Source organism: Gambusia affinis, linkage group LG11, assembly GCF_019740435.1.
Source record: "Gambusia affinis linkage group LG11, SWU_Gaff_1.0, whole genome shotgun sequence".
In the NCBI taxonomy this organism is placed as follows: Eukaryota; Metazoa; Chordata; class Actinopteri; order Cyprinodontiformes; family Poeciliidae; genus Gambusia; species Gambusia affinis.
Window position 1 is genome coordinate 27,080,924 of NC_057878.1, and position 12,523 is coordinate 27,093,446.

Sequence of the window (12,523 nt, forward strand, 5' to 3'; positions counted from 1 at the left end):
CCTGCAGCCATGCATCAACATGAAGGATGGATCCGGATCTAAAAGAGGACTGCCGTCGTAAATTAGGCTCTAAAGACCAACAGCGTGTTAGATTAGAGCAAAGATTTCATCACTTGGTCTCAGTTTGAAAAATGCATGAGAGACAGGTGGGAAAAAAATCTGTAAGCAAGTTTTATTGTTTAGATTTTTTTGTGCTTAAAAAAAAAATATATATATATATACAGTTTTTAACACTAAGAATCTTATTGTGTGAACCTTTACATCTGTTGCTGCTGTTAAATATCCCCTTTGTGGGGAAATAAAGGCTGTTTCTATTCTGTTCTTCATTCAAATTGTAATACTATAAACTAGTATCACAATTTGATAGTTGTTTAACAAATTTCTTGTTAAACAGTTACTAAAATCATATACCCTGAGCTGTAGACATACAGTTAATATGTTTTAATATGATAAAGCAAAGTATTAGAATTAGCAAGAATTTTTGAGACCCGAAAACATATGTAATTAATGTAAGACTGAGTGATTTATCCATCTAAATAAGTCCGAAGGTGAAAAATAATAATCTACTGCTTCTTTTTTTTTTAGCTGGAATTAAAAATGTTCTTTTTGTGGACAAATAGGAATCCAATCTCAAACCAGGTCACTCTTGAATAGAATACGTCGGTTTTTCATGGGGATTTAACTTTCTCTAAGGTGTGTTGACACTTTCGACCAGTAGGTGGCGGTAAGGGGCTACCGGCCAATAAGCGACGAAGAAGAAGAGTCACTTGTAAACATGGAGCAGTAATGGTAGAGAAGAGTGAAAACTACATGCTTTAAAAGCATTTTTATTCTTTTTTTGTTGTTGTTATTGATTTATGACATAAAGAGGGACAAATCTCGATAAGGGAGTTTTCTTTTTTTATGGAACAGAGACTTTCATTCGTAAGTTTTTGCTTCGCTGTGTATATTATCCGTGTTTTGTTACCAAACTGTTCAAATAAGGGATTTAATGGTGGGTTTTTTGTTTTCTGTTATCATGTTAGAATAAAGGAGATCTAACAGAACAACAAGAGATGATAGAAGCTTTTAAAAATGTAACGGTGCTATAGTTTAAACACGTGGCGTCGATTTATACTAATTAACATCACTTATAGACGTGTTTGTGTGAAATCAGGGTAAAATTAAAACTTAAAATGGACGAAATTAGACGAGATGCTTCGGCTAATTACATAGGATATCCAGGTACATTTAAAATTTAGCAGAAATTACAAACGTCCTCATTTTTTTTACTGCAATCGGTGGTACTGAAACTTTCTGCTACTGTCAGGCTAAAATAGTACAAAATTCAGAAAAAAGGGGACTAATTTTCATTTATGATAATGACTAAACTTAATTATGGTATTTATGAAAACCATTTGTTAAAAAAAAATGTAAATGCATAATATGTAATCTTATGAAAATAGCATTATTTTGTGTCAGAAGAGTCTCAGAACCAGGAAAAATACGAGAAAAACAGTGAATGAAAGTAGCAGGTGTAAATCTGATCGTCGGACCTCCTGGCACTGGAGTTAATATTGTTCAGAGTCGTTCATAGAAACGTCCATTAATTTCTTGCTGGAGAAATTCATGTCTAGCAGAATCTGGGTGATTGAAATATCCTACTTTTTTTTTGCTTGGATGTGATGAGGAAAGAAGCTTTGATTGTTTAATAAAAATGTACAAATAACATCAAATATTACGTTTGAGCCTGACTTTTATTGTAACAGACTTGTAAACACTAATCTGTGTGTGTTTCCCTCAGCTTGCGGGCAGATCTGAGGTCAGCTAAGGATGACATTTTGTCTCCAGGTCGCTCTGTGGCTGCGGTCCAGAGCTCCAGTTCACCTCGCCAGTCGACACGTCCACAAACTGTCCTCGCTTCGAAAAGCAACCTCACTTCCTCCCAAGAAGATGCAGAGCCTGCTGTACCCCTTCAGCGGCCTGGAGGCGTACCTGGACAGGTGCTCAGATGAGATTCAACCCAAACTCTCCGCTGGGGGATGTTTGTTAATCAGCTGGAGTCATTTTTCAGGTCAGTGGACAGGATGCAGTTTCAGCTGTTTCATCCCTCTATGGAGGACATGATGGAGGCGGAGAAGCTCTTCTGTTCTTCACCGTCTCACCGGATCGATTACTACGTCTCTGCAGAGAGGATGGACCACGCTCCCGTTCTGAAACAGTCAGAGGTTGGCACGCCGCCTCAGCGTTTTTAACTGTATCAACCTTTAACAGAGCAGCATTATGTGTTTTCTAGGCACATCGTGCTATTTTATAGCCTAATCAAGTAACTGTTACCTTCAGTTGTTATAAAAAACGCTGTACATATAAAATATGGCTTAAAAGAAATTTCACTTCCTAATTTAACACCTTGAAATTGGCCGTCTGACTCTTTAAAAACTTCTGCTTTTTCTAAAACTCCTCCTTCAGGAAGTTATCACATCACTCCTCTTCAATAATGTTTTTGCCAGTGAAGTAGCTCATATGAAGAGATTAGCAGATGCACAGTTGCACCATGTGTTTGCTAATAGCTGCTGGCTAGTCTACAGGAACTGAGTGGGGGGTAGCTCTGTGAGGCAGAAGCTCTGAAGCTTGGAAACTGCAGCTTCTAAAGTTTCTGCCAAAAAACTCAAATTCTGAAATTAATCTCAGAAATTTTTTAGAAAAAACTTGAACATTTATGAGTTTTAAAATACTAAAATCTGTTAGAAAAACTCAAATTTTGAGATGAATTTCACAAATTTGAGAAAAAACATTTTTTAAATGTTCAACTTTTGAAACTCAGAAAATTTCCGAGTTTTTTTCTAGAACATTTAATTTCATTAATCTAAAAATTTCAGATTTTTCTTATATATAATTTTTGTCTTTCTGAACTCGGAAATTTCTGTTTTTCTAACAAATTTTCCACTTTTTAACCTCAGAAATTTCCCTGTTGTTCTAGAAAATTCCTGAGATTTTTGTGCAAAAATGTTGTCTCTTTTTTTAGATAAAGAATGGCTGTAATATACTATTGTACATTTGAGTAAAAACAAAATAAATTGCATTTTCATCACATTTTAACATTGTGAGTAGTGGCGATACCTTCAAACCAGTTACTGATGCAACTTTCAATCTCTCCTATAACCTAGATTAACATAATAATAACTCAGTTCTAGGATTGGTTTTTATTATTGAATCCTGTCCGTAGATAAAAAATCTTTTATACAAAATCATTGAAGCTGCAGATTATGTCAGAGAATAAAAACTAGCACAGCTGGAAAAGAAAAGAAGAGCGAAACGTCCTGCTCTCTTCTTGAACTATAGACCAAGTCTGTAAAAAATCTACCATAATATCTCTCCAGTCCCTGCAGCCTCATGCATTAGTAAGCAGGCGCAGGCAGCTGATGATAAATGTGCAGATTTAGCATCGTTCAGACCGGACAGCATGCCGGTCGGTTCCCGCTCCATCCGTCTGCGAGCTGTTAGTGAGACAGATGAGTCCGAGTCGCGTCCAGAGACAGTATCCTGATGGGAGTAAAAACCACAAAAATACATCAGCAGGGCTTTTTGGTATTTTCTGGGTTATTGGGATGCAGCACACAGTTGAAGTGATTCACCTCAGTTTGTGTTTTCAGGTGTGTTTCATCGGCAGGAGCAACGTGGGGAAGTCGTCGCTCATCAAAGCTCTGTTTTCCCTGACTCCAGAGGTGGAAGTCCGAGTCTCCAAAACTCCAGTGAGTACGCCGGAGAAACTTCACCTTTAACCTTTCAGCTTCCCTTTGTTTCTGCTCAGACAGGTTGATTAGTTCTGTCTGGCAATAAACTGTCACTGCTGAGAATTACAAGGTTGATCATTTCTGAAGCAAGAATGTAAGTTATCGATCTGATCAAATTTGTCATATTTTATTTCACTGAAGCTTTTCGTAAAAATACACACAGTGGCTATCCTGTCCTGTCAACAGTGTCATTGTTTCAAATCTTGGATTGCTACTGTTTTTTAATCCATCAATCAACCAAGTTTATTTGTATAGCATATTTCAAAATGCTTTACGTCACACAAACACCAAAATAAAACTCATAAAAAACACCATACAGTAAATCAGTAAACTACTGTAGCAACAAAATAATAAAATAAAACGAAGGTTGGATGTAAATAAGCTCTTATTTTGAGCTTTCCAGCATTTTGTTCTCCCTCCTTCAGGGCCACACCAAGAAGATGAACTTCTTCAAAGTGGGCAAAGCGTTCACCTTGGTGGACATGCCGGGTTACGGACACAGAGCGCCCAAAGACTTTGTTGACATGGTGGAGCCTTATCTTTACACCAGGAAAAAGTAAGAGCTGCTCTAACATGTAAATCCAAGTATTGTGTCAAACAAAGCTGAGATCTTTTATTCTTTGCTGTGATAAACATTTTCTTTCATCACTCGGTATTTATGGTTTTATCCACCAGGTGGTGCTGCTGAGCTTCTCACGTTTAGCTGTTTTATGTTGTGAGAATTTCTTTGGATTTGCTTTTTGTTTCCTGAAAGAAGTGATTTAAAAACTCATCAGTGAAGAGCCATATTTTAATCTTATTTCTGGTGAGTGATGTGATTAATGTGCTGATGTCTGGTTTCTTCCAGTCTAGTAAGGACATTCCTGTTGGTGGACGGCAGTGTTGGTCTGCAGAAAGCCGACCACATTGCCCTGGAGATGTGTGAGGAGACCAGATGCCCATATGTGGTAAAAATCTCACGTTTTCATCTTTTGGAGTTAAATTAAACAAATACCTAACATTTAGCTCCAACATAAGTTTATTTGTAAACCACATTTCAGCATAAACCATAAAAACATATTACAATAACGAATTATAAAACAAGCAATAAACATTTTAGCAAATACCATCATCGAGAAAATATAAAATACATTGATCATTATTCCAGTTAATATGAATCAATGGCCGACTTTTTAACTATCTTTATGTGGCTCTGAACGTTCAGGTCAGAGTTCATCACTACACCCAGATTTCAGGCCTGATTGCTAATTTCTAAACTCTAGTTGTTCCTGTTTAGGTCCAAATAGAGCCTGAGTTTTGTTTCTGTTCTGCTGGAGAAAGTTGTGGCACCTGCACACATTTATTGTTTAAACATCGACTTCAATGTGTCTGTTGTCGCCCGTTTACATTGTAATGTAGAGCTGTGTATCATCTACATAGATGTGGTAACTTATTACTGAGCTAGTGGGAGTGTGGAGATATTAAATAGGAGGGGCCCCAGCACTGAACCTTGTGGTACCCCGCATGTGATTTCTGTCCGTTCTGATGAGAAGTTACCTGTTGACACAAAGAAGTCCCTATTCTCTACATAAGTCCCAAACCAGTCCAGTACTGGTCCATAGAGTCCGACTCATCTCTTAAACTGTGGTCAACAGAGTCCAACAGAACCAAGACTCAGTTCTGATTTCAATATAATACAGATATCATAAAATATTTGCATCCATAACTGATCCATAAACCATCTCTGGACACTGTCAGATGTTGGACCTTGCAGGGTTTCATGGGGCTTTAACCTTTCTAGCTTCCACTCATCCTTCTCCCAGATGCTCATCGTGTCCACAGTGAATTAATGCTGAACGTTCCCACTCAGCTATTTAAAAACACCCAGAACCGCCCCGCTGCGACGGAATAACGAAGCACCGGCAGTCGGCGTTCAATTATTCACGCTGTCGGGTTATTAAGCTCTGCGACAGATTGGGACGGCAGCAGGAAGCAGTTAGACGAAGCAGTGATGGAGAATATGGACGCCAACAAGTTTCAACATCATTCCTGCAGCTTCACGCCTCCAGTTTCTAATAGCAGCTTTTCAGAAGCCACTTTCTTTTGCATTGACATGGAACTGACAGTTGTTGTTAAAATAGCAGTTCTTGCAACATCACAACTGCAAAAGATGCCTTTGAATCCGGGTTTAGTCAGATAATGTCAAGAGTTGAACATTCATGCAATTAAAAATGTGTATTAATCATAATCAATAATTAAATGTTTTCTACATTGTACAGCAGTAGTTGGGGTGACTTCATTGACTTTATTGCTCCATACTCTGCCATCTAGTGGGCAGCTAGTGCAAGTGCGCCAAATATTGTTAACATCAAATAATTAAAAGCTAATAGAATTATTAAAAATATCCAGGAACGATTTTGTCTGAGAAGGAAATTGTAATTAATTAAAAAGTTAAAATGTTTTTTGTTTTTAATCTCTTACAGCAAACTTTCATTATTTTTTAATTGAACTGTTAATCTGTTATTATTGCTGGGCTAATTTTTAATTTTGAGGAGCGAATGTTGTATTTGTTTGGAAGATTTTAAAAGTCTAAACTGCTGAACATGTTGCGGTTTAGATGGTGGTGACGAAGATAGATAAATGTGGGCAGGGGGCGCTGCTGACGAACCTGCTGAATCTTCAGGATGTGATTAACACTCAGACCAGCAGCTGCTTCCCCCAACCTTTTCTGATCAGGTGATGCTTTTATTTTCTCTCCTCACACACACACACACACACACACACACACACTTCAGCTGCCGCAACATTAGTAAAACTACTAAAGATGTTCATCAATTCTGCAAAATTAACATTTGGATTCATAATAAACATGCAGAATGTAATTTGGTCCACATGCAGGCCAGCAATGGGGAATCAGGTTTTGAATGTCCTCCAGGTAGAATAAGTGCTGTCATCAGACAGTTACCGAAGCATCTGACAGTCAGTCAGAAGGTCAAAGGGCACAGATAATGCCTCATTATTGGCACAGAATGCATCACCAGCGATGGAGAGGGACTGATTGAACGACGCAGCAGTAAGATGGTGGAACTATCCAGGATATAAAAGTTTCCATGCATCCTTAAAAAGTCTTAAATTCACGTATCTAAAATTATGGACTTAAATTAATTTAAAAAAGGAAGTTGGCCTAAATATGTTAATCACAAGTCTTACATTTTGTCTTACCAGGATTACTTAATCTAGTCATTGGCGGTTTTCTGGACGAATTCGTACATTTCTATTGAGATAAAAGTCTATGGAATATTTTGAAAAGATTGTTCTTTTCAAAATATAGATTTTCTGACTCTGTGTGTTCACCATAAACTGTACTGGTTTATGGTGAACCCACTTCAGGGTTCTGAGTTTATGAAAATGACTTAATAAGTTACCATTACGACTGAACTCGGTGTAACTTTTCCTTCCTTTCTTTTTTCACAGCTCTGTTAATTATTGGGGGATCCACCTGCTGAGATGCTTCATTACACATGTGACAGGAAGCATCAGGCTGAGAGAGAACGCTTCAAAAAGCTGATAAAACACCAGAGAGTTTCCCTGAATCATGACCTTCCAGAGGGTTTTTTCTGTTTTCTGTTCATACGTCCTAAATTATACATGTCTGCTGCTGCTCTGGTTTTCTTTCTAATAAAATCCTTAAATGAAATGTTTGGTATTTGATGGATTGTTTTTCACATTTTCTTGAATTAAAAATCTTATTAATATCCTGTCAGATATAATCAGTGGTGGATAGAGAACCCAGAAATCGTACTCAAATAAAAAGTAGCCGTCCAAGAGTAAAAAAGTATTTAGTAAAAGAGTTTACTCAAGTACTGAGTTACTGATCAAGTTATCAATCATTTAATATTCAAAAATGACATCATGAGATGTTATTTTAGTTAATCTGATTCTTCTGATTGTTTTTTATGCTGCGTAAGTTTCCTCTTGTATTTTATAACTTTGTGAGTTTCTCGAGGATACAAAGTGCAGGTTTCTCCAAATAGAAACATCTGTTTTTCATTCTCCACCCTGTTGGATTGGAGGTTGAGCACATAATCATATTTTAGCTGATGTTGGTGAAATGCTGTGGTTGAAAACTGGATGAAATAAAATGCAACATGCATCACAGTGAACGTTTTTAATGTTTAACCCAGACAGCAGGGATCTCTGTGGGGTATTTATGTAAAGCAGAGGCAGTTTCAGAGTTTCACGTCTTAGCAGCCAAGGTCAAAAAGACTATAGGAAAACATGTGCAGATTTTAAATAATGTTCATAAAACCACAATTAAAAGTGATGTATAAAATAAAAACCTTTTCCCATTCAGGGATTAAGTTATGTGTTTCATAAGCTTTATGATCACATAAAACTTGTGTAGCGCAGGCGACTCATTACGCAACAGTAGTAATCAAAATAGTTAAAACCATTAAGACATATTGTGTGTTACACCTTTTCAGACTGAATAAAGACTTCCATCTCTCGGTTTTATCTTTCATCTCTCTTTCCATTTTCTCTCAACCAGCAGCTTTCTTGGTTGGTCCATTTATTTTACCAATCAGCTGAAATCTATCTCTATTTTTGCAGATTTCCAGTTGTTCAGGAGATTACTAGCTAATCACAAACTCACAAAGCAAAACATACAACAATATCCACAAGAAAAAGTGAAGTGCTCTGCAAATGAAATAGAAATACAAGTTTTAAATAATAATACAGTCACATTGATGGTCCAAAGTTAGCGGCATGGATTCAAGCTGATTCCTTTACCAGATGGCAACTAAATTTTAGCTTAAGCTATTAGCCACCAAACTCACTAACCTGTTAAATACAACATTGTCCTTTTTCCAAACCAAGTAATGTCGTAAACTGTTAATATATATGCCACTGTAAAAATGAAGCATGTATGTTTATGTGATAAATTTATAAAACTCTGCATCGTTAGCAATAGATAGCTGAACGTGACCAATCATCGACATGTTATTGCTTTCTACACTTTCCTAATGTCTCTTAAGCATGTAAGAGTTAATACTCATTAGTGGTGAATTAAAATCTTGCTCCTGTCAAGTTTTGACATGAATTTGGCACCATACACAGCAATACTTAAATCCACTGGTTCCAAAATTTGGTTACAATAATTTCTTTACACCCCTGATGGCTGGGGTTGTTATCATGTGTTCATCATGGCCACATTTAACCAAAACCAAATTCCCTGCTCAGATGGCCTTCACTCGCTCAATCTACAAGACGAAGAGCTTTATATCATAAAAACCCAAAACTACTCACCAATTGAGAAACTAATAACATTTTGTCAAGTGCCATCATCAAATAAGTTGGTCAATGTTCCATTTGTTATGGTTCAAAAGCATCTACGTAACTCTGTGTTTTGTCTGTTTTGCAGTTTTCTAGATGTTTGTTCCAGATTTGTGGTGCGTAGAAGCTGAATGCTGCTTCTCCATGTTTGGTTCTGGTTCTGATGCAGAGCAGAACCAGCAGATCTTTGATGCATCTTGTTGCTAAGCCATTTATAAACTAACAGAAATATTTTAAAGTCCGTTCTAGCAGTTACTGCTGCTGGATGAGTTTCTCTACAACTGGCTGAAACATTAGTCCTGTAATCCTGGAAATGTTCTTCAGGCGATAGAAGGCCGACTTTGTAACTGTCTTTATGTATCTCTGAAGTTCAGGTCAGAGTTCAGCCTGATCTCTAGTTTCCAGCTGCAGTAACTGAAGCTGTGCGTTGACTCTAGATTGGTCCAAACATAATAACGTCAGTGTGTTTGGTTTTACACATCCGTTCAGTGATTGGCTGGGTTCAGAGTCACCTGGTAGAACTGAGTATCGTCTGCATAGTTATGGTAGCTAATCTTATTGAATAATAACTCAATGCTCTCCTTTATTGTACCTAATTTTCTAAAAAATAACTCCTGATTGACCAAGTCTCCTAAATGCACTTTATTTGGCTCAAATTAGGTCTTGAGTTTAACAGTCTTCAACTTTAAAAGCCTAGTAAAACTTTAATAACACTTTTAATTAAGTTCTTGTAAATTAGTAATCCTTTTCAGTAGTAAAGGATGGTAAAGCCCCCCAATTGCGTACCTGAATTTACTGAATCATAAAGGCATGTTTGCTGTGTCACTCAGCGGAACGAGGAAGGGGATCGTGAACGTCTTTGAGTCTTCCGCAAAGACAGTCTTATCAGATTTTATGTGAGTGACCAGCTTTTATCTTTTCGTCTCCATCGAACCTGTCTTTTATTCAGTTTGCTGTAAACTTTAAGTATCAGCTGCTTTTGTTGTGCAACTAGGCGTGCAAAGGTTTGTGTGTTGGCTTGGCTGTTATCTTGGGAGATCTGCCCTCAGATAACGATCTGATCTGATACACCCACAAGGAAATGGAGATAAAACATTTTGGGAATTCATCCGACTGACTGGATCATCTCTCAGGTAACAAGAGGACTGCGGACAAAGTTAAGAAAAAGATATGGAGACTTTCTGCTGTTAGACCTTGACCCCTGTTCATCTACATAAAGGCATGAATCACATTATACAGCAATGTGAATATGTTTTATGGTCTCTGTTTGAAATGTGGCTGCATTAAACTTAAAGGAAAAGAAATAAAAGTTTTTTTTACTGATGTGGAAAAATAAATTAGGATCAAATCTTTAGCATAACTAAAACCCTGTAAAATCAAATGTATGTGATGAATTTCTAAAAATTACTCTCATCTAGGAGGGATGAAAATCAGTCCATTGTCCTGAACCCTTAAAGAGTAGAGTGTCAAAGTCCAAAGTGGGAAAAGTTTACACTTAACAGTCCGGTAAACTTGGTTCAGTTGGAACCAAATTTGCAATATTTGTTGCATTTTCAGCTGCTTTGGTTCACTTTCACACTGCACCGTACCAAACGACCCAAACTAATCGAAAACCTGTTCCCCTCCTCACCTGTAGGGGCGCTGCACCAAGAACCACCGAAGGAAGCAACACAAAAACCTTTGAAGAAGACACTGAATTTAACCTCTTCACAAAATGTAAACAAAATTGGAGTGGGATCAGATTTTAGTAGTTGCAGGATTTCTCTTTTGTCTTTGGTGAAAGATCACGAGCCATTTCTCCTGCTAGCACTAGGCTAACATGTTTGTATTTGGTTGTATACCGCCATCTCTGACGGTAGTTCACAGACAAATTAGCTCGACTCGAACAAGTTCAGTCGCTTTGTTCAATACTCCCGTCCCTCACTTCCAACGTTAATAAGTGACGTAGTTACAAAGGGTCAATACCGACAAAATATGATATTCATTGTAAAGATTTGATTAGCAAAAAATGCTAAAATTACTAAAAGGCTAATTGGATTCCAATTGAGTAGGATGACTAGATGTTGAGCAACAGTTGGTTAAACCAACAGTCTGACCACAGAAAGCTTTGTAATTGTCCTTTAATTGTAGTTTTTACTACAAATGATGAGGATGTGAAATTGGGGAAGCCGTCGCCATATTCTCGTTGAAGTCGCGTGCCAGTAAAACTTCCCTCCTCCTCCAGCAATAACTCTCTGGATTTTATGTTCCTGTCCCAAACCTAATGGCATTTAAAACACTAGGTAACCACGGCAACGCCAGCCCGTGTCACTGACTTTTTAACAAGTGAGACCAAAGTGCGAGGTGAAGAAGCACATTTTGAGCGGCGTTATGAGTGAGCGTGTAACGGCGGCCGGTCAAACGACGCACACAGCAGTGAGTGTGCAAACGAGAGAGGAGCCGTCATCAGCCGACCAGAAAGATCAATTACATAAATTCTATTTTTAATGAAGTCATAAAAGATTAATAAATGTTGCAATAAAAAAATCAACAAAAATGTTTGTGCTCATATATCTAAGATGCGCATTCTTAGAGAATTATGCAAATTTCTTCTACATTACAGGTTGAAAAAAAATTTTAACAAGCTGAATTTCCAATTTTAACACGCATAACTTACATTTTTATCTTAATATTAACTGTACACTGAAATAAATAACTCTTTGGATGAACATAAAAAAATCATGGAAAGGTTTTCCACCTGATTACTTTGCTTTATTTCAGCACCATGTAAATCTGTTACTCCTATTTAAAGCAAATGTGTTAGGTCAACTTAATTTATTATGGTTATTCCAATGTAAAGCAATTGTGTTGGATCAACTTATATTAATATAGTTATTCTATGGTTGATTCTAAATCAAACGTGTTGGCTCAACTTAATATACTTATGGTTAATCTATTAAGTGTTGGCTCAACTAAATTTATTATGGTTATTCCAATTTAAAGCAAATGTGTTGGCTCAATTTAATTTATTAAGGTTGATTCAACTCATTTTGGACCCAATATAATTTAAAAGAGCCAGCCTAACTAATATGCAATGCTTTGGACCAAATAATTTACTTGACTAAGATTAATGGCAATTTAGTTGAAACCAACTTTTTTTTTTCCTTTTTTTTCTCCAAAGAGTTTTTGCGGCGCTAGTGGCTCGTATTTTTTTGAGACAGTAGGCAGACAGGGTGAGGACATGTGGCAAAGGGAGTCGAACGAGCAACGTCTGCGTCGAGGACTAAGGCCTCCAAACGTGCAGTGTGCTAAACCCCTGCACCACCACAGCACGCTGGAGAAACCATCTTATGTTACAGTGAAACCTTCACACTACTTATTAAATTGATCCAACTCATGAAAATTAAGTTAGCTCAACAAACATGCTTCATGCTGAAAGAAAGAAATTTAATCGTGTG

General features: G+C 37.2%; 1 protein-coding gene across 2 annotated transcripts; it reads left to right on the forward strand.

Moving 5' to 3' along the window:
• Window positions 1–713: 713 nt before the first annotated feature.
• Window positions 714–7,444, forward strand: gtpbp8 (GTP binding protein 8 (putative)). Of its 2 annotated transcripts, none has more exons than XM_044132501.1 (8): window positions 714–924; window positions 1,831–1,982; window positions 2,054–2,207; window positions 3,633–3,731; window positions 4,199–4,329; window positions 4,621–4,720; window positions 6,370–6,488; window positions 7,227–7,444. In XM_044132501.1, the coding sequence occupies exons 1-8, from the start codon at window positions 904–906 to the stop codon at window positions 7,318–7,320; spliced, it is 870 nt and encodes a 289-aa protein (XP_043988436.1). In that variant the 5' UTR covers window positions 714–903; the 3' UTR covers window positions 7,321–7,444. The 2 variants fall into 2 exon arrangements, with proteins under 2 accessions (XP_043988436.1, XP_043988437.1); XM_044132502.1 differs by having other exon boundaries at window positions 715–924; window positions 1,784–1,982.
• The last annotated feature ends 5,079 nt before the right edge of the window (window positions 7,445–12,523 follow it).